The sequence below is a fragment of the Dromaius novaehollandiae genome, chromosome 8, assembly GCF_036370855.1.
Source record: "Dromaius novaehollandiae isolate bDroNov1 chromosome 8, bDroNov1.hap1, whole genome shotgun sequence".
In the NCBI taxonomy this organism is placed as follows: Eukaryota; Metazoa; Chordata; class Aves; order Casuariiformes; family Dromaiidae; genus Dromaius; species Dromaius novaehollandiae.
This window is the reverse complement of record NC_088105.1, coordinates 10,864,598-10,888,922: the sequence shown is the minus strand read 5'-3', so window position 1 is coordinate 10,888,922 and position 24,325 is coordinate 10,864,598. Positions and strand designations below refer to the sequence as shown.

Genomic DNA, 24,325 nt, shown 5'->3' with positions numbered 1-24,325 from the left:
AACGGGGGCGCCGGGAGGGCTGAACCGGGCCGGGACCGGGCAGCGCTTCCAGGCCGGTGTCTCGGCGGGGGAACCGCGACCGCCCCGGCTGCCCTCGCCGCCGAGGGAGCGGAGCAGAGCGCAGCAGCCCCCCGAAGTAACCACCGCCGCCATCATGGCGGCCAACGGCCTCACGGCGGGGCGGGGCGGGGCGGGGTGGGGTGGGGCCGTCGCGCCCCGCCCCCCGCGCCGGGCGCAGGCGCGCGGCCCGTGACGGCACGGGGGGCGGGGCGGGGGCGCGCGGGGCGCCGGGGCTCAGTCGGCGGCAGCGAGCGGGGCGGCGCCGCCATGTCCATGGAGGACCCCTTCTTCGTGGTGAAGGGGTGAGCGCGGCCGCGGCGCGGCGGGGAGGGGAGGGGGGCGGCGCCTCGCTGCAGGTGTCGCCGCGGGGGGCCGCGCGGCCCGGCTCGGCTCCGGCTGCCGCGGCGGGGCCCGAGGCGGGGCGGCGGCCTGGGAGCGGCGGGCGGAGCGGGCGGGCTCGCCCCGCGCCGGGGCACCGGCGGAGTGTCCGCCGCGGTGCCGTGCCAGCGGGCGCCGTCCGTGCGAGCCGGAGCGCGGCCGGACGCGGCGCGGACAAAGGGGGGAGGCGCGGAACGAAGGTGGCGGCGAGCGGGGGCTGCGCTCGGTGCGGTGAGGCCCCTCGGCCTGCGGAGAGCAGCGCGCGGCGGCTCCCGGCCGGTGCCCCGGCAGCGGGGCCTCGAGGAGCTGCCGCTGCCTGCAGGTGGGGGGGAAGGGGCTGGCCGTGCTCGGTGCCATCTGCCCTCCTTTGGTGCGGAGCTGCCGCCTTCGGAGAACAGCCAGCTCCGCTCAAACCGCCACTTGTAGGTACTTCCTCAAGCGCGTCCCGGTTAAAACAACCCAAAACTTGCTAGCGAGTAACGGAGGAAGCAAACCATCCTTAGTCCTGGCTGCTGGCTTTAGGGAACTAGATGCAACAGACACGGAGCCGTACGCCTGCGAGAAGAGGAGGAACACGTCCAGGTGGAGAAGGACCTCGGCATGATGGTGTAACGTAAAGAGACCCGGCGCCTGCCGGCCCTGCGAGGGCTGCAGGGTGAGGACGTGGTCCACGCGCTTAGGCTTCTCCAGCTGATGAACTGCTTGAACGCGCTGGGGGTCGGTGCACCTCGCGCAGTGCTGCGTGCAAGCCCTTTGGTGCCCACCTTCAAGAGCCAGCAAAGCCTAGCTGGCGTCGGTCTTGCCCCTATGCCTCGCCGTTAGTCCAAGCGAATGGTCCATCCTGTTTGTACGCACGGACAATCACGCTTACCAGCGGTTACCTGCCCTCTTGTCCCCAACCGTGGGTGTAGTGTTCAGTGCTGTCAGCGAAGCCTACGTCCCGGTGCTGTGAACGCGCTCTCCTCTGAAAAGCTGAGAGCAGCAGGAGAGAGTTGTGTTCGCTAAGCCAGTATAGAGGAGCCATGTATATTTTTTTAATGCTGAATTGAAATAAACAGCACTGCGCTGGACAGTCTGTGTGATTGTGTTGTGGGGACAGTTCTCGTAATTCTGTTTGCTCCTGGGATATCTTGCCTAGGTAGTCAACAGTCTTTAGAGGAAAGATGTTGAGAGAAATGCAGAATAGCAATTGCCAGAGGAGAGTCTTGTGCAGGCAGTTGCACTGCCCTGTCTCGTGTTGTGACACTTGACAGAAACCTCCCCTAGAGAAACAGGTCCCTCAGTTAATTGTGGTAGCTGAACTGTGAATTGCTGCTCAGGACTTCACGCTATAACACAAAAGGAGACAGGGTTGTCCAGAAGTATGGCGAATCCTTATTTTACGAAATAAACTAAAAACATTTGAAGGAAAGATGTTTGCGGGGAGGTTACACTTCCCTCCTCTGCTGAATGTGGGAACGTCCCAGCGTGACTGCTGCAAAAAAACTGATAATAATCCCTTCACTTCTCTTTAATTATCCTGACTGCAGGGAGGTGCAGAAAGCAGTGAATACTGCCCAGGGGCTCTTCCAGAGGTGGACGGAGCTCTTGCAAGATCCCTCTATAGCCACAAGAGAAGAAATCGACTGGACCACTAATGAGCTCAGGAACAATTTGCGGAGCATTGAGTGGGACTTGGAAGACCTGGATGAAACGATTAATATCCTTTTTGTGCTGCTGGTGCAGTCTTTGGATTTAGAGACATGCAGTTCCCACCTTGTAATAAGCAGTCAAGTGCTAGTGCTCACCAGTAGTTACTTTTTGCAGAAACAAAGACTATTTGGGACTGAATTTTCAGTTTGCCCCAGGTTTTTTCAAATTGCAAATGAGAGATGAAGATGACAAAACATGTTCTGCAAATGAATTTCCCTCTGTTTTTTTTTTTCTTTTGAAAAGGTGTGTTTAAGATGCTTTGTTGCAAAAACTGTTTTGTTGAATGAACTTGGATTTTGCATAGTCAGTACTACTCTAGGCTGCCTTCCAGAGATATTCCTTTTCCCTTCTGTTCAGCTGAACACTCCTGAAAGTGCTGCACAGCATCAGACAACCAAAAACCACACCAGTGGGAGGTTTCCCTCTCGTGTGTTCACCACAGTACATTGCTGCCGTGCTTTTTTCATGCTTTAGTGCCTCGTACCTTGCTAATCAAATTTGGGAAAAAAGCACAGGTAAATGGAGGAGCCGTGCCACGTGACAGATTCCTCCTTGGTGGTCAGGGTTTCTGTGTCTGTGTGCCTACTGCATCCTGAAAAGTGATTCCTTAACTTGTTTTCTACGCATTGTTGAGGCAAACCCTCGGAAATTCAACCTCGATGCAACGGAGTTGGGTATACGGAAAGCCTTCATCACAAGCACGCGGCAGGTGGTCAGGGTAAGGAATGAGGGCTTCAGGTGGGAACAGGACAAGAGGACTGGGGTGGAGGAGCTGCTCCAGTGGGAAAGCTGAAAGCTGGTGGCCATTTCAGTGGTGAACTGCAAACTGTTTTCCTCTGCAGTAGAGGATAAAGCTGTTACCTGCTCTCTCTTGGGCTTGGGCTTCTTCCTCTTGCCCATGTGCTCCCTCCATGGACTTTCCAGACAGGCTAGGGGCAGCGAGGATGCAGAGGCCTCATTGCATCCCCTAACCGGCCCTTTCAGCTGCTTCTTTAAGTCTTCAAACATCTCTTGTAATAGTGGGCCTGGAAATGCATGAACACTGGAAATGAAGGCTAAAGATCCCTCTGCTATGCAGGGGAAACTGGAGTCTCCCTTCAGAGTTAAAGGAAATAGTAACTGTCTTTTACTTGTATTGCTAGTTTTCAAAAACAGAAAGTCCCCTTTGAACACTCACTAGCGTTATTTACGTGGTGACTTCAACTTCCTACTGCTACAAAACAGTCAAAAGAGCCACTAGTTTTTATTTTTAACTGGGAGAAGGCTTTTTTTTAGTTCAGACTCACACTCTTAAATAGCAGTCCTTTGAACAGAGATGGGCCTGGCAAAGCTCTGCCTACTGGGCAGCAGTTTAGCAAAGTCCAGAGCTGCAGGCAGGGTTAAAGTGAAAAGACGTGCAGTATCAACTGCAAAGAGAGTAATGTTTGCTCACAGTGCTTTCAGGGAGGATTCAGAAGCTAGACAGGGATTTCAACAACTTGATGGTAATAAATGGGGAAAAAGCATCTTCCCAAAAGCCTGATAACAAACTGCTAATTAGGAGATTTGCTCTGTATTAATATAGCACTATGGCAATATGGCTTAGTTTCTGCTGTCGCTCATGACTTGAATGTTCCTGCTTCATAAAATGCATTGCTCTAGCTAGAAGCAAGCTTGTTATCCTACCTGTAATGCTGCGGTCTGGATACAGTTTTTAAGGCTTGCTGCTCGGGAACAGATCCTGAAATCGTGATGGCCCCAGGTAGCGGGCATGTGCATGTAGTCTTACTTCCCAGATGAGCAAGATGAGCAAGCCTGCTTTATGGTCCTCTTTTTCAGGCTGCAGACTGCTGGCTAATGGATTTTGGAGCAGTGTCTCCTACTGTTAAAATTAAAATTTTTAGTGCCATTACCTAGGTGGCTTCCAGTTTCCACAGGGGGAATGTGTGATGCATACACAGCAGAACATGCGTTAGTTGGTGAAAAGTAACCGAGTGCGTTCTGGTGCTCTTAGAAGATCTGTTGCACATCTCTGAATGGTAAAACATACCTGTGTCTTCTGGTGACATCAGAACTGTGCTGGTACATGAGATGGATCACACCTTGCTAGATCATACTGACTGATAATCTATCTTATAAAAACTGGGCTACTTTACAAAGTGTTTGGGAGCTTTTTATGACTAGCCAGCTCCTACTGTATCTCAAGAACAAACCTTAATTCATAATAGAGAAATCTAGACATAGTCAGAGAGAATTGCCGTAGGACAAGAAATCTACCTTGGCCTATACCATGTTAAATCAGAGGTACCTGGGAATAAAGTGCAGGTTACAGATGTCCAACACCTTCAAGTCAAGAACATGGTTCTTCTTTACAGTCTGTTAGTGGGAAGATCAATTTAATCCTATACAAATCAAAGTGTTTCTGGCTGTGGAGAAGCAAAACTAGTAGTAAATAAGTAATATTTTCAAAATAACCCATTGCAAATGATTCTAGTATTAGTAAAATTATGAACTGTGATGGAACTTTCTTCAGCGTCCTTCCAGGCTCTTCAAAACTGCATATGTTTTTAAGGAAAATTCCTCGCGCCCCCCTCCCCCCCAACAAGAAATCTCACTGGGTATAGACAGCATTGTAGCAAACTGAAACCGCCCATCACCTCAAATCTAATGCTCACATACTACTTCTTTCCTTAAACAAACAGGAAATGAAGGATCAGATGTCAAACTCTTCCATGCAGGCACTGGCTGAAAGAAAAAACAGGCAGGTGAGACTCAGAAACAGGCAAGTTAAGTGAATGCAATAGCTTTTTTGATACTTGAAAGGAGGATTTATCAGCTTTAGCAGCTGTTGTCTTAAGGTATGTGTTACATGAAACTTTCATTTGCACTTATTTTGGGGCCCCACATCCTAAGGTAGAGCGTGTAGTGGTGAACAAAAATGCTTAAAAGCAGCAATTACAATATATATCCTGTTTTGTAGCTCATCTCCTAAAAACGTTTTTGCTGGCAAGGGGCTTACACGTTGTAACAAAGCTGAGTGTTTGAACTGTGTCTGTTTTGCTGACCTGTCGTTCCAGAGCCCGCGAGAGAGCTGGCTCTCACAAGCACACTGCTGTCACTCTCTTCCAAACCTGTGTCTCAGAGTAATCACTTACCGCTCACCATCTGTCTCTGTCGTCAGAACTGACTGTGTACAACTGTCAGTGTTGCATCACCCTTCAGGAAAGGGAATCTCCCTTCTTCTCAGGAGGAGCAGAGTCAGTATCCAAGGCAATAAATGTAATCCTGTGCTCGACTGTACTTAGGAGCCGGGATGCTCTGTATCCTTACAAATAGCTACATCTCGTAATAGTTGCCCTCATAAGAAGACGGAAGAAGTTCAAGGAGTCTCAGGTTGTCTGCACTCGTAGTCTAAGTAATAGATGCAGCTTGTCCTCCCCTCCAGCTGATGGGGAAATGGTAATGAGATCTCCAAGTCAACTTCCAAAGCTGCCTCTTGTAAAAATTGGTGTGCACTTAACACAACAGACTTACCTGCCTGAATCGATCTTATCACTTGTGGCAAAAATGACAAACCCTGGAACAAGCTGCTGAGGAGGACAGAGCTAATTCCTGAGCTTGTTACAGGGTTAATTAACATGCTTGGAAAACACTTGAAGAAGCAAAGCCGTTTATACCCCTGCTCAGACAGGTCTGTAGATATCTCTGCATTTTGCTGCTTTCCTTTCTTTGATGCCCCTGCTAGCTGTAGAAGGCCATATGGCCCAGTTCATGCAGTGACATCTGTTCAAGAAAACTGATTCCTCTTGGTGTCTTCCTCTCCCTTCTCCAATTCCTCACCTTCCCTTCAGACTGCGAAGACTGAGCTGTGCAGGGCTGCAGGGGGTTCTCCAGAGTGCCTCTGTGTTTGAGAGGCTGGCTTTTGGCTGCTGGTGACTTGACCCTCACAGCGCTAAGCTGAGGTTGGGAAGCACAGGCTATTCAAGCTGCAGCAAAGCTAGTGCACGGTGGTAAATAAGTGATAGTAGTGCTTGCCCCAAACTGGAGAGAATCAGGAACTTGCCCAGTATCTCAGGGGCGGACAAGAACAGATGTCCGTCTGGCTTCCTGCTTGCTCCCCCACGGCTTTCTCTGCCCTCCCTGACCTTTGTAAACCAGATGAACCGTAGAACCCGTCTCGTGTTTAACCTATCTTAGTCGCCTGGTCCTTGTCTGGCTGCTCTTCACAGAGACGCCATTGTCCCCTCCTTCTTGGCTGCCCACGTCCAAAAGCTGCAATATGTTCTCATCTCACCCTCCTACGCCTCTCTGAAAGAGTTGGCCTCGCCTCTTGTGCTGGTGAGCAAAGCTCCCTAACCTGTTAGTAATGCTGCATGGTGCAGCTCCTCGCCTTCTGGCCGCAGTTGATTCTCCAGCATCTGTCGCCCACATAACCTGTTCCAGGGCCCAGATTTAGTCAGTTGTAAAGCCTGCTTCTCCGTTGGCTTTGCACATGCTTTTCCATTCAGGTTGCAGAGCAGGAAGCAAGGGTAGTCTTGTATGTTGTTGCTGTTGTAAATGGTATGCAGGAGGAACAGGTAACTTGAACCAAAGAACCTGAGCCCTGCATACAATGCTGCATTGTTTATATATTGCACTGTTTTACTCTGTCAGCTATTGTGCTCAACTGGTTAAGTACTTTATCCACACACTCTTAAGCCCCAGTCATTCTTAGCACAGTGTCCAGTTCATGCTATGCATTTGTTAACACTAAATATGTGGATGCTTGCCATCCTTGCACATAGTACCACACCTTTAGTGGACTTTGGACTAATGCAGACATCCTGCTTATGCTCTCTCCCTGTCTGCAGTCGTATTCCAGCTCTCCTGTTGCTTCAGTGGTATATCTGCAGCAATCAGGCTGCAGAGTTTTCCGAGGTTGGCACTGTATCCTTTTAGTTTGACAGCGCTCTGGCTGAGTGGCAGTCGAGTGGGGAGGAAAAGGGTGCTGCTCTGTGTGTTTATACAGGAGTTTCCACTTTTCCTATTCACCCTGTAGACAGGCTATGAGCAGACACAGAGGTCTTGCTAAGGGCTTTCTGCATCTGTTTAGGCACTCCTGGGAGAAAGCGGGAGTCAGAGTTGGAGCTCTGGACCCGACAAATACAGCCGTCTGGATCGGGAGCTGCAATTGGCAAATTCACACTTCATTGAGGAGCAACAAGCTCAACAACAGGTAAGGCAGCTCCTGCACAATGTCAACAGAATGGCCTTGCTTGCCAAACGTGTGCCAGGGAGATGGTGTGCAGGCTGCAAGAGCAAAAAAAAAATCCAGTCCTTGGCTGGTCTGAAGCCAGGAGCCTGATAACCCACTGCTTAGCTGCAGTATATACCAGTGTTTGTGTTCTCCGTTCAGCGTGGCTTTGGATGTATCTGGGTGCAGAGTTTTTAAACCTTCAGATTTGGGTGTTCTGCTCTGTACAGAAGACAAAAAAGATCGGAAAAAAGGAGCATGCTAAACTTGAATATTGCAAGGATTGCTGAAATGCTTGGAAGAGTAGAAACGTTGGGAAAAGGAGAGTGCCCATTTCTCTTATGCAGCTTTCTCTGGTTAAAAAGTGAGCTGATGTTTACTGCTGTTTATGTGCATCTCCACCAGAATAGACTAAGCAGGAGCATGTGCCTACTTCCTTTTTCTGCTTTCAACCACAAGATTCGCCAGAAGATCTGCCTCAGGGCTTTCCTAGAATCCCTGCTGCAGTGGTTCACTGGAGCTGGTGGAATTTGTTTGGAGAAGGTCTGGGGCAGCGCACAGGTCCACACACAGCAGCCCACCCAAACACAGGGCCTTAAATAGGCCACTTCTCAGAGGCAGTAAACTCTGGAAAGGTTTCTGACACAGCACGCTGCTCCGGCTTTCAAATGAGTTTTACCTAGTGACTCTAGGAAGATAAATAGATTCAGAAGTAGGTAACTAGGGTAAACCTAATCCTTAGCATGATTGTGCCCTGAAAGTGACTTAAAACATCAGCAGACTTATTCCTTTGGCACATCCAGAGCCAGGCTTGTTATTTTTAGCCATAGAAGCTGTAACAGCCTTTTACTCACGTTAACTCTTCATTAACTCTGCAGCGTGCTCTGGGTTACGTTCCCTCAGGCACGGCAGCAGCGTGGCTCCCAGGTGCCCACTGTCGTACCTGCTGAAGGCAGTGAGGCTTATGGAGGTTTTGCTAGCCAGGGGCTCTAGCTTTGAAGAGTCGTCTTAGTGGTGGGTGCACAGGGAAAGGACGCAGCGTGGCTGAGTCAAGGCTGAATTTTCAGGAACAGTAGGAGGGACTCTGCAGCTGGCTGTGGTGCAAGGATGCCTGGGAGGCTTTCATGCTGCTGTCAGTTCTCGAGCATTTCTTAGAAGTGCGGTCCTGGTTCCTGGAGGCTTAGACCTGTTCCCAGGCTCTGCAGCTGAAACTGGTGGAGTTAGCAAGCATCTGTCCGAGCAGCCGGCTTTGACCCAGTTGCAGAAGGCAGCAGGACTGTAATTGCCCGTTTCCCTTCTCTTTGGCCCCAGCTGATTGTCGAGCAGCAAGATGAGCAGTTGGAGCTGGTCTCTGGCAGCATCGGGGTGCTGAAGAACATGTCCCAGCGCATTGGCGGGGAGCTGGAGGAACAGGCAGTGTAAGTGCTGAGACCCAACACCAAAACCCTGTGGGTGTGGGGCTGGCTGCAGCACATCTGGGGCAGGAGGGGGAGGGTGTCCCTCACTGACACACCTTTACAGCTGTTAGGACCTTGAATTTCCTCACCCCCTGGCAGTCACTCCTAGCTCACCCCTCCGGCGCCCTGGACTGCCTTTCATTTCAGGCAGTGGAAAGCATTTCTTATTCAGGCCTGCAAGGATCCAGCTGCAATCTTCTTCCGTTGAAAGCCTGCACCTGGGGCAGGTTTAGCTGCCAGTTTTACCTTTTGTCTCTCTTAGTCTTTTTAAACACTCCCCTTAAAGCACAGTTATGCTCCTTTGACTTCAGGCAGCCAGCAGTACTGGACAGATGAGGGAGGGCAGTCGTGTAAGCAGGATACTAGGCGCTTTCCCACTCCACAGGTTTTTGTGCTACCCCTGGGTAACTGTTTGGGGTTGCACGACTCAGTAGCTCAGAGCTCTGCCTTGCTGGGTTCGAAACATGCAGCACAGAGCTGCTATTCATAGTTAAAGCTAAAAATAACGCTCACCCACGCAAAGGGTTAAAGGGTAGCTCACACAGTAGTTTGCATCCACCCATTTGCATATAAATTAGATTTCTTTATCCCCCCCCCCGTGCATGTCCTGTGCAAAGAAGTGCATAAAGTTTCCAGCTATGCAGGCCAGCAACTTAGGCGTGAACTTAAATGGCTCATGCCTAAAATCTCCTTGTTTGGCTGGTAATAGTCTGGAGGGCTCTGCCCCTTGTGAAGTAATGTTTCCTTTGATGGATAGGAGGAACTTTAAATGCAGTGTTTATGAAGGCCTGCAGCATATCTGTGCTCTCACTGAAGCAGGCCAGCGTGGTATGTCTGTTTCCAGATCTTCACATATGCCATCAGTGCTTCCTAGAGAGTAGCAGATAGTTAAGGCGATACGGCTTTTTTACAACTCTCTTTTCTACCCCAAATGAAGGTTTAACAAAAAGGGATGACAAAAAAAGACGGGACAGTGGAAGAAATTTGAGTGCCCTAGACCTCCAAATGAAGGAAGCTGTCCTTTTAAGCATGGGAGAGCTTTAGAATGCTGCCCACTGAAGATGGGTACCTTGATTCTGGATGTCCTTGTTTGTCTTGACATAGATTCTTGCCACTGACAAAACACTGTTTCAAAAGGCTTTCAGATCCATTACAGTTGTTGTGTGAAGGAAGTGGATGGGTAACTTCCATACAGAGCTTAAAAGCACAGTAAAAGCAATTGCAGATCTCATTCCTGCTTGATACATGACCGATACAAGATTTTTGCTTCAGCTGCAAGCCTTGAACAACAAAACAGATTTAAAGTCCAAACATTGCCTAAATCTAACTGTTCTCTGCTAATCATGGATTATAAATATGACTTTCATCTTAGAAGGAGGAAAAACCCTGCTCCTCGCCTTACAGAGATCAGTGGAGCTTACCTGCAAAGTGCCTGCGTGCACTCAGGGAGATCAGTCAAGCGGGAGTCCCAATTGAGTTCGCTTTCCACCACAGCAGAGCTGCTGCTTGAGCAGGTTCTTTTTTTGCTTGGGTGCTTTCAAGAGAGCAAGCTGCGTTGCTTTTCTTTGCTAAGGTCTGATATGCTGATCACATTGGTGTTTTGATCAGTGCATGTCAACACATGGAGAAATCCTGAAGGGATGCATCGCTTATTAATTAGTTCTGCACTTCTCTGTCCCCAGGATGCTGGACGACTTCTCTCATGAATTAGACAGCACTCAGTCACGGCTTGACAACGTCATGAAGAAGCTTGCAAAAGTGTCTCACATGACTAGTGGTAGGTCCTGGGAAGGGGGGTCTGACCCTGGAAAGGGAGAGACAGGCCGATGGATTTTAGGGCTATGATGCATGGTGCTCTTACCCACTGACGGTCAGACCTAAGAAAAAGAGAGGGAGCAGCTTTTTGCCGGTGCCCAAGAGGTTAAAGATGGCGGAAGTACTCCAAACCTTGCAACTGTTCTTGCTAAGACCCTGCTCTGTAGCATGTCCTCAGCTTTTGTTTTATTTACAGATGCCTTTCTGTTCGTGCTGCTACTGCTATGGTGGGAAAATACCTCTCACAGATGATGTGTGGGGATGCTCTGCAGCCTTCCGCTGTGCTGCAGTTTCCTAGGCTGCCTGCCTAGCAAAAGCTTTCAGCGTGGCACAGAACAGTTGCAACTATGCGTGGCTTCCCCTACTCAAACCCTCAGCTGCAGCAAGCCCCTTCCTACCTCTCAGCTCCCCGCACAAGGCATTGCTGGCACGTGGCAGGAGCAGGCTGGGGGACTGCAGGCATGTTGTCGGTCGGAAGTGCCTTAGCTGACAGAGGACAGAGGTGATTTCGAATGGGGGGGAAGGCTGAGCCCACAAGAAAAGCCCTTATAAGGCTGTGCCTGAACTTGGTGGGCCTCGCAGCTGGCTGGGCGCCACAGTAGTGCAAACAGGAAACATAGCATGCCTGCCGGGAAGTCCCTCGTCGCTCGTTCTCGAAACGGAGCACTTACTGCGTGCTGTGTGATAGCCTCCTCTGTTATCCCCTCTCCCATGGATACGTGTGTAGCTTGTGGAAGCAGGAGCAAGTCAGGAAGGAGAAGAGTGTTCTCGCTCTGCAGGATTAGGCTGGCCAGGAAATTTACGGGGTTATTGAAATACGGTCCCGTGGAGACAGGCTGTTCAGAGTGCTGACAATCTCCTTCAGGTTGCAGGTGGTCTTGTGGCAGCATGACCACTGGCAAATTTTGCCTGTCTTGACTTTGCACCAGGAGAAATGCTTTGATCATTGCAAAGTGCGTCTGAGAGTCATGAAAGACCATCACAAGCGACGGGGCTGATGCAGGGACGTCTGGGAGACTAGCTCAGACTAGTGTTTGGGGTGGGATGACAGCAGCCCTGCCGCCCTGTTGCACCACCATCTAACAGGGGCGTTATCTCTGGCACTGCAGATGTGGCCACAGGCAGACAGCAGCTGTGAAGCCTTGCATTGCCCCCTCAAAGATTGCTGCAAGCAGAGCTTATCTCGGTAGAGGTCTGCACTGCACGAGTGACTCCTGTGCTTGCCTTTCTAGTTTGTATTGCACAAGGGCTGTTATCCAGGGGCCGTGGGGTTCCCAGTGCTGGGAAGTCAGAACCAAACATTAATTCAGATGGAGAAGTCTTCCACTGCAAGAGTGAAATGATGACAGACAGCTTAGAGCGATAGCACAGGCTGCCTTATTTTTGCTGTGTAGCATGCACTGATACATCCTCTCTGAAGAGCAGCATTGGTCTGGCAATGCAGCGAGCTCCCCGGGAAAGCTCCAAGAGGCGATGCAACACTGAGCATCTGCGGAGCATTCCTATGGTCTGAGAGGTGTACCGAGACATCTGGGAAGGAGAAACCTGATTCCTGGGACTCTCTGACAGATTGCTGGGACAAGCTGTTCCCAGCAAAAGCTATTTTAGAAACCTCTCTTTGGACACCTTTTTGTTTCTCTAGCAAACAGGTTACACAACAGACTAGCAGCAATGCACAACAGCTATCTGCTTGTTCCTCCCAACAGCTTTTGAACTGGCTTATCAAATTTGCTTGAACTTGGCTAAGGAGAAGCCTCAAAAAAAACAGCCAAAATCCTGGAGGAAAAACAGTGTGGCCTTGCTAAGCTTTGGGCTGCAGTGGGAACTCGGCCCTTTCGGAGGGCAGGGAGCCTGCAGAGGGACATGCTGTTTGTCCTGCTGGTTGTGGAGCCATGCCTTTGCCTTTTTATGGCTTCCCTTTAGCTGGACTGGGGATCCTAGTGGTACACAGTGAAGAAAAGCTCTCTCCACCCCGCCCCCCCCCCCCCCCCCCCCCCGGCCCCAACTTCCATTTTAAAGTAGGAAAACTGACACTTCCTTTTTCTTCCAGATCGACGGCAGTGGTGTGCAATTATCATCCTCTTTGTTATCTTGCTGGTGGTGCTCATCCTGTTTTTTGTCCTGTGATGGACTGAACTTCCTTGGACGCCCCCCTTCCTGTCCCCCCGCCCCCTTAAAACGGGGAAATGAAACTGTTACTGTTTCCGTCCGCCCTCAGAGATCCCTGCAGAGAAAACCTGCACCCAGCTCTTACCGTTCTCCTCCGAGGACCTAACGCCTGTGGCTTGGCTCCGCCGTGGTCTGACTGTCTCGTCACCTGGCCCTGGGGAGGGGGGATGGAGGCTTCGAGTGGTTTGTGGCTCCTCTGTGCCAGGGCTGTGCCGCTCTGGGCAGCGGGCTGCCTCCTCTCCCGGTGCGGCAAGGAGGGCACTAGATCTGCACCTAGGCAGCTGGAAAGGACTTCACCACTGTGTTTCCACCTCTGCAGGTATGAGCCGGTTGCAGCCTGGAAGCGGCCCCAAGCCGCCCAGGGTCAGTCGCAGGAACAGAGCAGCAATTCCTTGCGGGGGGGGGAGGGAGGAGGGGGTTACTTCACTGAGCATTAGGAGCAGCATCGCCAGCTGGCTGCGTCGCACTCGTACCCTCGCGGGTGGTCGCAGGAGGCAGGGGGGCCCCGGAGCACTGCCTCTCCCGGCTGCTGTTTTTGTTTCTACTCGGGCCACCTTCGCTGGGCAGCTGGGCCCAGGGCCCCCTCACCGCGGCGAGCGTTTCATGCGCGCCAAGCCGCGGCGGGCGCCTGCTGACCAAAAGCGTTAGTCAGGAGAGCGCCGGCTCTCGGCTGCTGACGGAGACCAGTGTGAATGTGCACCTGCGTGTCCGAGGCGAGGCCAGGGCATGCGGGCCGGGCTGCGGCTGCCCGCGCGCTGGATCACCTTCCTCTCCGTGGCGGGGTCTGACCCCGCGCGGCGACGCGGAATTCGCTCTAAAATACTACAGTGAATCTGGAGCAAAACATAAACATCCAAGACCCCTGGGCTGCAACATACACTGCATGTAGGTGAACCGCAGGGTATACTGTCCTGCCGTTGGTGAGACAGTTGTCACGAGAAACTCCAGAGCTTTAAACCTGCGTTAATGCACTGCAAGCTGGAAGGTGGCAGACAAACATTAGCCTGAGGGTAAATTTCGTAAAGCTTTTAAAAGCCTCCTTCATTATACAAGCCTCTGAAGCTCATTGACTGATGCTTTCCTTGCCCTTGTATGACTGAATAACTGCTTCTGTTTAACAGCTGCTTCCCTTTGGCAAGTGATTTGTCAGTTCTAAAATAAGTTATTTTTTTTTTTAAAGGAAAAGAATGTTTAAGATTTTTTTTGATGACCGTTAGAGCCATGTTCTCTCTGTGGATGCAAGATGTGCATTTTCAGAGGAATAGGGCTTAATTATGTATTTTGACTGCATATGAACATGTAAATAGAATGTCTTAACTTTTCCCAACCAACATTTTTTGGAAACTTTCTTTGTAGGAAACCAAAAGGCATGAAATTCAAAGCCAGGTCACTTCTCTGTGTTACTGCCCAGTCCTTTTGTTACCTTTGACTTGTCCCAGAAGTGTTGGTTAGGTCTAGTTTTCTTGCTCTTACCATGAATTAGGAGTTACAGCCAATTAGTTGAAACCAAAATGTGGTCTAGAAAGCTCACCCTGGCAGTATTACTGGGAGAAATGCAAGTAGGGGGTTTGTGCTGCAATAATTGCTTGCAGAAATATGGGGTGACTCTTGATTTAAAACAAACCAAAACAAAACAACAAAAAACAACTTATTAAAATCTGTTCCCTTATTTAAGTTTCTTTAGGGAAAGAAACAGAGTCAGGACGAGCTGACTTACACTGCCCATCTGTGTCTCAGATGGGGCTGGGGGAGGAAGTTAGTTCGTGCTGACGCTGAGACCTCTGCAAAAACTGCAAACTACCCCTGAAAACCATCTGCCCTGGGAGTGAAATTCACTGTCTAGGTGACTTCAGTCACCTGGATTTTTAGGCCATGCTTAACATTCCTCTACGCACTGGTGTTTGTGGCTCCGTTGAAGCTGCAGCATGATTTACTGTTCGCGTGGTGATGCGCTGAAGGTAGGCAGCATCGTGCCTTTCACCGCGAGGTGCGGGAAGAAACCATATCACGCTGCCCCGCTGAGTCGGGGTGGAAGCTGTTGTGATTAACGCACACGTGTCCTTAACACTAACATGCAAAAATTATTTTGGCGATTGCTCTTAATTATTGCAGAGCATCTTGTTTCTCTCGGTTACATTGTATTAAATACATGCTGTCTCCGATAATTGCTGTTACAGTATCTGTACACCTCGCTGGGTTTAATACCTCTCCAAGACTAGGTCTGCAGGGAGCACGCTTCCAGAAGGTGCCGGTCAGCGGTTATCCTCTCTGGGGATGTGGGCATGGTGCGGTCCTGCTCCAGTCTGTTTCCGCCTCGCTGTTACGGAGAGGATTTGGGTCGGGGGAGGATTCGGGTGTGAGCAGCACGGATCGCTCACGCTCGTCTTCTGGGGACAAAGCAGCGGCCGCGCGTTTGGGACGGCCTTCTCTGAAACAACTGACGGGCGCCTCGTGCAGTCGGGGACCCGGCGCCTACGTTTTGCAGGCTAGAGGCGATGAGCAGGGGGAGGAAAACACAACCTCTGCTTTTTGCTCGCCCCTACTCCGTTTTTAGGCAGGCTGAGCGCACATGGCCCCAACAGACGGGTGTAGGGCTCTCCCTTTATTTATATACCTCCGTTCCCTACATCTATTTTATGCGTGGTCATGCATTCTCCAGGAATTACTTCCAATGATTCTTGCAGGACTGCTCCTCTGTGCAGGAAGCTGTTAGTCTACTGCATTACCAGAAGGCGACCAGAACTGCTGTGCTTACATGTCTGTCTCGGTGTCGTTGCTAGCTACCAAATTGTCATTGATCGTCTTTGCTTGTATGTTTGCCTTTTTTTTTTTTTTTTTTTTTTTTTTTTTTTTTTTTTTGGTGACGGTGCCCCTTCATTTAATGCTAAATAAATGCATTACTGCAGGCCGGCGTGTCGTGGCAGAGGAAGTAACCCCGTTGTCCTCTTAGTGCTCCGTGCTGGCGGGAAGAGCGGGCCATACCTGCACGGCTGTCGCCGGGCCTCGGTGGGTAGTGCCCCGCTTCGGCGGCTGCTCCTTCAGCCCCCTCCCGCGGGCTGGGCGCGTGCCCTCCGCTGCGGTGCCCAGGCCTTGGTACCGACGGAGAAAAGCTCCCCAAAACTGCGGCGAGGCAGGCTGTGCCCTGCTGACGTCCGGGCTCCTTTCCCAGGTGGCCGGCTCCTGGGCACTGTGCCGGCGTGCAGAGGACCTGGTGGAAGGCAGCCAAGGCGAGGGGGTCCTGGTGGCCCTCGCTGGGCTCTGCTGGGCATCACCCGCCTGGTTTTTAAGGTGCAGATCCACCCAGGAGCAGGTGCCCTGCTTTTCCCTCGCCCCGTTGCCACTACGAGCCGCAGGTGCAATGGAGATGCAGAGCTGCCCCAGGGCAGCCAGGTGCCGGGGAGCCGCTGCAGGTGAGAGACAGCTCAAGGCTGTCCAAGGAGCATTTTAAAATAAGCTTACTTTGAAGCAAGGCCCAAGTGCAGCCCCCGCAGAAATGGGTGGTGTTAATCGAAAACTCACCCTTGAGCGTTTCCACTGCTCACGCTGCAGCTACACCGGGGAGCTGGAGCCCTCGCACAGCGGGAGGCGAAGCAGCGGCTCCCTCGGTGCAGTGGTGCTGCAGCTTGCAAGGCTGCTGGGGCGAGCAGCTGGCAGGCGAGGAGGTCTGAAGGACATCCTGGAAAAAAAAACACCTGTCCCCCGAGGCAGAAATGCAAATCTCTCTATAATTAGGGCCAGGGACTTGCCTCAGCACCCCTCAGCTCGGCCCTGCCTGCGGAGGAGGTGGGCTCTCCACTGCCCGGCGGGGATGGCGGTCCTGCACGAGGACGGGGCTTGGGCGAAAGGAGCCGGGGCTCAGCTGAGCTCCACCCCCACCCCCCAGCCCCAGCTCTGCACTCCTTCCCGCAGGAACAAGCCTGGAAAAATACAGCTTTTGCATGGTTTCACTGAAGTTTCCACCCAAAACCTTCTCCTGCAAGCGCTGGCCATCAACCTACTTTCCCAGGCCTGGTTGCACCAGCCAGGGCAGCACCAAGGGAGCCTGAACATGCAGGTAGGCGCCGGTGAGGCACCACTAACCGACTGGCTGCTGCAGACACGGTCAGCTCCTGCTTCGCTGCCCTGGTTCGCACATGAGCACGGCCTATTTACTGACAAGCATTTGCCAAGCAGGAAAAGCCGCCCTGGGGGCCTCCATCCCACAACAAGCTGGAGGCAGACGCGTGCGGGGGACACGGCCCGGCCGGGGGAAGCGCGGCCCGCCAGCCAGCCCCGGAGGATGCACTGAGCACAACAGGACATCCTCACCCCGTCGGCGGCGGAAAAAGGCCTCGCGAGGCGCCTTTCAGCAGGCTTCCTTCAGCGGGGGGCTGCCGTCCCGTGACTCTCCACAGCATCGCCCTTAAAGTCCCGCCTGCGGCCCCGGTACCCCGGCATGGGCTCCTGGCACAGTGAGGCCAAAGGGTGACGTTTCGGGGCCGAGCAGAGCGATTTCCATCCTGCCCCCGCGGTCCGCGCACCTCCCCTAAAACCCAAGTGCCGCAAGCGTGACCAAGCCCGAGGGAGGGTTTGGGCTGTGCAGGGCCCCGGGTGCCTTCGCCCCTTGCTGCGGTGCTCCCGAGCAGCCAGGGCGGCTCCAGCACAAGCCCCAGCGCCCAAAAACCCTGCCGCAAGTGAAGTGTGTGTAGGGGGGGGGTCCTTTGGCTCGGCCAGGCACCAGCTCTGCCCTGCCGTGGGATCCTGGCGGCCGCCACACCCCATCCCAGCCCCCCGTCTCCGAATAGCCGTTCCAGCGCTTCTCCCCTCCCTGGTACCCAAGAGCCATGGGCAAGGAGACTTCTGCCATTGCATTTCTTTTCTTTTTCTTTTTTGGCCAGTTTGCAATAATTTAGGCGAAACCCGACGGCCCGCGGGCAGAGGTTTCCAACACTGTTCAGGAGTCCCTCGGGGACCCCACCGCGCCGGGGAGCAAAATATTGCACAGAAAGAGCCCAGGTCCCGGAGTCTGGGGGCAGCCTGGGCACGGGGCGCCCCTGCCCGTGGCAGGCGCAGGAGCCTGCTCGTGCCACCCCTCGGGCGCGGAGGGGGAGCGGCACGGCGAGACGCATGGCTTGGGCTGGACTGGTGGGGACCCATCTCCAAGATGTCGCCCACGGTAGCATCCTCCTGCCGAGCATCCCAGCGCCACCGCCTCCCAGGAGCCAGCCCACAGCTACCGCTGGGCGGGCCGCTGCCGGAGCACGCGGAGGGAGAGGGTGTCTGCCCGGAGCAGCAGCTCGCGGATGCGGGCCAGCCCCAGGCCGGACACCGCGGCCCCGTTGACCTGGAGGATCTCGTCGCCCACGGCGAGGAGCCCCGCGTAGAGCTTGGCCGTGCTGGCGTCCGCCATCTCCTGCACGTAGACGCCTGCAAAGCAAGGCAGCACGAGGGGGGCACCCGAAACGGCCCCCACAGTGGCGGTGGGGCCGTGCGGCCCGAGCCCCTACCTGTGTCAGGCCGGCCATGCCCAGAGGCGACGCGAAACCCGAAGGTGCCGTCGGGCGGCCGCTGCAGCTCCAGCTGGCTGGTGCCATCAGGGAAGACCTCCACCAGCCGCCCCACGGCGCGCAGCAGGTCTGGGGCACCGATGTCCTCCACGCTGAGCGTGCGCCGCGGCGCCGGGACCCCCGGCTCGGCCACCAGGTAGGCGCTGGCACGGGGCGCCTTGCCCACAGCGGCGCGCAGGTTTTGGACGGAGGATGCTTTCCGGGGCTGGCAGAAGGGTGACGCCTCGGGAGAAAACGCCCGGCTGGGACGGGGCCCGAGGCAGCGTGGGGACCCCTTCCCACCCGCTGGCCGGGCTCACCAGGGACTGCAGCGAGGGGGCTTTCCGCAGGGGGGGTGATGCAGGGCCGCCCCCCGCCAGCTGCTCCATGCTGTAGCAGCGGAAGCGGCCCAGGCGCTGCTTGGTGCCCTGGCTCAGGCTGCATAGCAGCTTCCGCAGCCCCACCGCCGAGGCGCCGCTGCCCTTGCGGCGCACGGGGGACTCCGGCAATGCGCTGCGGGGACAGGACAGGCGTCTGGGGACCCGGCGGAGTGCAGCAGCCCCAGACTCACACGGGGGATGGGGAATTTGGCCAAGCAAGCCGCCGCCAGGACTCAGGGCCCATGGCGCCCACTCACCCACATGCCGCACTCCCGTCTGGACCTCGCTTCTCTGCAGCGGCGGTTTCCCCTTCCCCGGCGGGCTGCATCGCCGCCGGCCCCAGGGCTGGGCGGATGGGGATGCCAGCAGTGCCAAACCCCCGGCCCTGCGTGTTGTTGCAGTTGTTGGTGGACAAAGCGCAGAGGGGGCTGTCGGGGGGCCGCCGGGGGCTGCTCCCCACGCCATCCTCCTGGCCGCTGGCTTTCCCGGGCAGCGGCGGTGCAGCGCAGGGGGGAGACGCCTGCGGCCTGTCCGGCCCCCGGGGCTGTGGCGACGCCGAGACCCCATGGCGCTCCGGCTTCCCAGCCACTGGCTCAGTGCCCAGGGTGGTGCCGTGCCGGCGGGCGCCGCGGGGTCGCCCCTCCTCGCTGTCCGTGCGGCAGCCGTCGGAGGTGTCGGTGCTCTCCAGGGCAGAGTCGGCGTCGTCGAGGCGGGTCGTGTCCCCGATGTAGGTCTCCTTGATCCTCTCGGTGTGGATGCGCTGCCGGGAAGGGAGGATCCACAGGGGAGACCCCCGGGGGCCCAGCGTCCCAGCCCGGGGCTCTGGTGGGGGGGCAGGCGCCGCGTGCCGCTCGCCCTGGCCGTTCTCCACCGCGGTGCCCAGGTAGGAACCGCAAGCCTTGCACTTGCCCCCGGCGCCCGCGGCCCTGCCCGGGCCAGCCGCGTCCCCTGGGCGCCCCGGCCCCCGGCTCGGCCGCTCGCCCTCGCCGCCAGCTGGGCCGGGCTTGGCGAGCGGGGGGCCACGGGCTGGGGAGCTGAGGGCGGCATCCAGTGCGCGGCGCTGCCGCAGCTGCAGCCGCTCCAGGTAGCGCGCCTCGGCGTCGCGGGCCGACTCGTCCTCGAAGCGCACGCGGGACGGCGACGGCCCCCGCGCCCGCCGTGGGCCCCCGCTTGACTCCCCGCTCGATGAGTCGCTCAGGCTCCCGCCGGCCGGCGCCTCTCCATCCCTCCGCTTCGGCTCCGGTGCGGGCGTCCCACCGGGCTCCCTGCGGTGAGGACAGACGGACGGATGAGCTGCGTCCGCTGGGAAAATCCCTCTGCGGCCAGGGGGGCTGCACACGGGAGGGGAAATCCAGCGCCGCGGAAGGCTGCCGGGGGCGGGTGCAGACTCACCTGGGGCCGGCGGGCAGGATGTCGTGGCTGGCGCGCAGCGGGTTGGTCCGCGCCTTCATGCGGGCGCGCTGCAGCAGCTGCTTGGCCTGCTCATGGCGCGGGCTCAGCGCGAGCTCCGGCCCGGGCACCGAGGCCCTGCAGCCCGGCGAGCAGGATTAGGAAAAAATAACAGGGATTAGAAGTGGTTTAATGGGGATGGCGGCGCTGCTTGGCCCGGAAAAATGCCCGGCCTCCGGCGCCAGCGGGCCGGGAGCGGGACGGAGGGCCGGGGCGAGCAGCCGCCTGCGCGCTGCAGCCTTGGGCTGAGGGAGCAGTGACATGCGTGCAAGGGGAAACCGAGGCACGCGCTGCCTCCGGCCCCACAGCCACCTCGCTGCGCCCCGCGGGCACGGCTGGGCCGCAGCCCACCCTGCTCACCTCGCTCCCTTCCTACCTCGGCACCGGGGCTCCCGACCCCGGGACCCGCAGGGGCACGGAGCCGCGCCAGCGCTGCCATCCCCATTGGCTGCTGCCCTAATCCCCCTGATTAAAATAATCAGCTCAGGCAGTCACTTGGGGAAGCCTGGCGTTAACCCCTGGGCGCCGGGGCCGACCCCGCACGGAGACGGTTCTTCTGCACCCGAGCACACAAGGATGGGAACGGCAACGGCGGCATGCGTGGAGGCACTGCCATCCTCCCTCGCCCAAGCGCCTCCTTACTTTTAGCGCATGTATCTATGGTTTATCGTTAGCCCAACGAGACGACCGACTCCTGCTGCCTCCATCCTCCAAAGCACCTGCAGCACATCTCTGCCCCCACCCCAAACCCTCCCTCCCACGAGGGCCGCGGCCGACCCACCTGCAGCCTTCGGCATCCGGCAGGGAGACACCCGAGTCCCAGTCGGCATCGCTCGCCGGCAGCTCTGAAACGCGGGAGATGCATCGTTGAGACCGGGGCGCCGGGGCCGGGCCGGGCGCACCACGAGCAGGGAGGCTGCCCGCTCCTAGCGTCAAAACCGCTCGTCTGCGGCTCGGCCCAACCGCACGAGCCCGCCCGCTTGCCCAGCACGAAGGCGCCGGGGAGAAGCGCCGCCGCGGTGCCGAGCACCCACCGTGAGCAGGGCCGTCCTGCGGGGGCCCGGCGGCCGCCCTCCCCGGCACCAGCGCCAGCACCTCCTGCAGCAGCCGCCGGTTCCTCTCCACGCGCTGGGCCAGCGAGAGCCCACCGGCCCCGCTGCCGGCCCCCGGCATCCTCCAGGGCCCCCCGGCGCTGCTGCCGCACGGGGAGGCCCCGGACCCCGTCTCACCGCCGTCCAGCAGCCCGTCAGTGAGGTAGGTGCAGAGCCGGGCCCGTGGCTCCGGGGCGGCCTCGGCGCCCGGCTTGGCCCGGCGGGGCCGCGGCTTCTTGGGCGAGGGGCGCTCGGGGGCGGGGGCGGGGCCCCCTGGCCGCCCGGCGCCCCGCTTCTCCTTGAGGGCCTTCACCTTGCCCTCCAGCACGGCGTGGGGGCCCCGGGCGGCCGCCTCGGTGCCCTCAGGGCCCTCTGCCGGTGCGGGGGCCCGGTTGCGCTGCTTGGGGGCCCGGGGCGCCCGCCGCGCCTCGCTGGGCATCTCACCCCCATCCATGGCGGCGCGCTGCCTCCTGGGGCGCCCTGCGGGGAGAAGATGCTCTGGAGGGTGGGCGAGCCTCGGCACCCCCGGCCCGCTCCGGGACGGAGGCGAGCGGGGACACATCCCGTGGCAGGGCCGGAGCCCGAGCCCACGGGCGCCTCATCCCCCCCAGGGCATCCTGGCTGGGCACGGGCCAGGGGTTTCCTTACCCCACTGCCCTCCCCGGGGCCGGAGCAGAGCATCCCAGATGGGCCGGGAAGAGGGAGAGGAAGGCGGAAGAGGGGAAGGAAGCAGGCAAAAAAAAAAAAAAAAAAAAAAAAAAAAAAAAAAAAGGGCAGAAACCAGCAGCAAATCCCGGCCCCTTCAGCAGCGCCAGGACTCCGGCGCTTGGCTGCGCTCCCTCCCTCCCTCCCTCCCTCCCTCCTCCTCGGCGCGCTCCCGCAATCCAGCTGCAGGGCAAAGCGCCCGTGACGCCGAATACCAGGCACCTGACCAAAAACAGCACCAACGCAGCAACGCTGACCCGCTCCCCCCTCCCCGCGGGCCAGCAGGGGCCGGAGCGGGGGCGCCGGGGCCAGCCGAAATTCCCCAAGTCCCACACACGTGTCCCCCAGCCCCAGCCCCAGCCCCACTTACCTGGGCGCTCTCAGGCTGCCGCCCCGGCGCGAGCCCAGCGCCGGCCGCCCCACCGGGGCTGCGCAGGGAGGCGAGGCGCAGCGGCAGGCATGGGTGCCGCGGCCTCACCCCGCGGGCAGCTGCGGCCCGGCTGCCGGTTTAAGCCGCAGCTTTTGATATTCGTGATTGGTTTCATAATCCCGATGAAAAGGAAATCACCAGGATTATGAAATTGTTTTAATCCTCCCGGCTCCGGCCGCGCCTGGCCCCGCCAGCACGAGCGGCAAGAAATCACTCGCATCTTCTTAAAGCATCCTCCGGCGCCCGAGCAGCCCCGGCTGCCCGCAGAAGGGGCAGTTCCATTTGCCGTGCCGGCCTGGCCTCGCAAATCCCACCACAGCTGAGATGGAGCCCGTGGGTTTCATTCCCAGCCCCGGCCTGCCCTGGGGGACAGGGCTGAGCCCGGGTGAGCCTGGCACAGCACAGGAGGGCAATCCTGAAGCAGGGGAACTGCAGGCTTTCTGCAGGCCGGGACCAGCAGTCTGCTGCAGCATCGCCTAAGGTATATTTTAGGCCCGCGAGCTCTGCCTGGGGAGGGCGAGGTTAAGGAGAAGCAAGGATTTGCATGCCTAAGCTGGGAGCAAAGCTCCCAGTGAGACGCCAAAGCAAGGTATCCCGGAGCTGCACAGCCAGCGCTGGCTGCGGAGATGAGAGGCCCCGGCAAGCTGCTGACGGACACAAGTGGGAACCAGCCTAGATTAATTCCAAGGCGCTGGCTCTTTTCCGGAGGAAGATTGATTACAAGAGATCATGAAGGGATTTAACAGAACAAAATGAAAACGCAGACCCAAACAACCCAGGGCCAGGCTGCTGGCCTTCACGCGGCCCCCCCTTGCCCCCTGGTAGGTGAGGACACCTTGAACCAGAGCTGGTCGAGACGGGCCACCAAAGGCTCCCCTAAGGACCGAGACCTTTTCGGAGGTACAGAGCAGTCTGCGCCCGAGACTTCCCCCAGCAGTGCCCCCTCCGCCGGTCGATCGTCCGGCTGGGTGCTCGGTCCGAGCCCTGGGCCAGGTGGGAGAAACCCCCCCATTGCCTCTTGCTTCCGTCCCAAGCATCGACCCAAGCCCCTGTACCACAGAGTACGCCGTTTGCGTCCCTTAGGGAGAGTGAGGGTGGACAAAAGCTCCCCCTGCCCAAACAGGAATAATTCTTCCATTCTGAACTTTTCAGGCGTATTTCGGCACAAGCCTGGTTCGGCTGTAGCCAGGGCCTTCAATGCCAGTGCTGGCGTAGCTGCTACCGCCTTCCCTTCCCCCCCCAGCTTTAGAGGAGCACTGAACGCGAGCGCCTCGGTGATACGTACAACACCGAGGGCACATGTGCGCCTCCCTGCAGTGGCGCAACCGCTCCGATTCACAGCTCTCTAAGCCAAGAATCGCTTGGCAAAGGTACCAAAGAGCCCACGAGAGATGACAACGCGGAGGCGGGGGGTTGTTACCGCCAGGTCCGTGCAGGGGAGCTGGCACGGGCGCCAGCAGAGGCCCTTTTCTTTCCTGCCCCTCTGCCAGCAGCAGCAGGGCTAGGACAGAGGCAGTGTGGAGGGCACCAGACCGCCGCGTCCCCTAGGGCCAGGCCGCAGCCCTGCACCGCGCGGCCCGTCTCGGTGGCGGTGCTGGAAACGTTCATGAGCAGGGACAGGAGACAATTCCCAAGGTCTGGAGTACCGATCGGCGTGAACCAGCCCTTGACAGCCGAGCGATGCCAGGCGGCACTCCTGAATTTTACAGCCACGGCGTGCTCCTGGGCTGCTGGGGGTCGCTGCTATCAGAAATGCGCATTTGTGGCAGTTTGCAGCCTTTTCTGCTGCTTTCCAAGCGGGACCAGCCCCTTTACCCCCCCACAGGTCACACGAGTTTTGAACACCCACTTACAGCAGGTTCGGGCCATGCTTTGGGGCTTCACAGCCTTCAAGATCTGCTCTTTAAAAGCGTCAGAAATAAGGCGTGTCTCCTGCCCCAGCTCCCAGCCCTGCCACAGCCT

The 24,325-nt window shown here is 56.9% G+C and overlaps 2 protein-coding genes across 2 annotated transcripts; one reads left to right on the top strand and one right to left on the bottom strand.

The window, feature by feature from the left end:
• The first annotated feature begins 232 nt into the window (after window positions 1-232).
• On the top strand, window positions 233-14,948 carry STX6 (syntaxin 6). The gene is made up of 8 exons (XM_026101066.2): window positions 233-362; window positions 1,968-2,137; window positions 2,754-2,848; window positions 4,812-4,874; window positions 7,202-7,324; window positions 8,654-8,760; window positions 10,482-10,576; window positions 12,665-14,948. The coding sequence occupies exons 1-8, from the start codon at window positions 328-330 to the stop codon at window positions 12,739-12,741; spliced, it is 765 nt and encodes a 254-aa protein (XP_025956851.1). The 5' UTR covers window positions 233-327; the 3' UTR covers window positions 12,742-14,948.
• A 2,915-nt stretch (window positions 14,949-17,863) lies between these two features.
• On the bottom strand, window positions 17,864-21,953 carry KIAA1614 (KIAA1614 ortholog). The gene is made up of 8 exons (XM_026100972.2): window positions 21,877-21,953; window positions 21,172-21,708; window positions 20,919-20,982; window positions 20,081-20,215; window positions 18,946-19,953; window positions 18,629-18,821; window positions 18,270-18,552; window positions 17,864-18,189 (listed from the first exon to the last, which is right to left on the bottom strand). Exons 2-8 carry the CDS (start codon window positions 21,680-21,682, stop codon window positions 17,996-17,998), a joined length of 2,388 nt encoding a protein of 795 aa, XP_025956757.2. The 5' UTR covers window positions 21,683-21,708; window positions 21,877-21,953; the 3' UTR covers window positions 17,864-17,995.
• Window positions 21,954-24,325: the final 2,372 nt, after the last annotated feature.

Bases quoted from the DNA above. Each gene is read 5' to 3' on its own strand.
- STX6 (XM_026101066.2), top strand. From the start codon at position 328: ATGTCCATGGAGGACCCCTTCTTCGTGGTGAAGGG. The intron at 4,875-7,201 runs GTGAGACTCAGA...GCATCTGTTTAG, and splicing joins CTGAAAGAAAAAACAGGCAG to GCACTCCTGGGAGAAAGCGG. The intron at 10,577-12,664 runs GTAGGTCCTGGG...TTTTTCTTCCAG, and splicing joins AGTGTCTCACATGACTAGTG to ATCGACGGCAGTGGTGTGCA.
- KIAA1614 (XM_026100972.2), bottom strand. From the start codon at position 21,682: ATGGATGGGGGTGAGATGCCCAGCGAGGCGCGGCGGGCGCCCCGGGCC. The intron at 20,983-21,171 runs GTGGGTGCTCGG...CCCGCGTTTCAG, and splicing joins GCAGGACGGCCCTGCTCACG to AGCTGCCGGCGAGCGATGCC. The intron at 18,822-18,945 runs GTGAGTGGGCGC...CTGTCCCCGCAG, and splicing joins GACGGGAGTGCGGCATGTGG to CGCATTGCCGGAGTCCCCCG.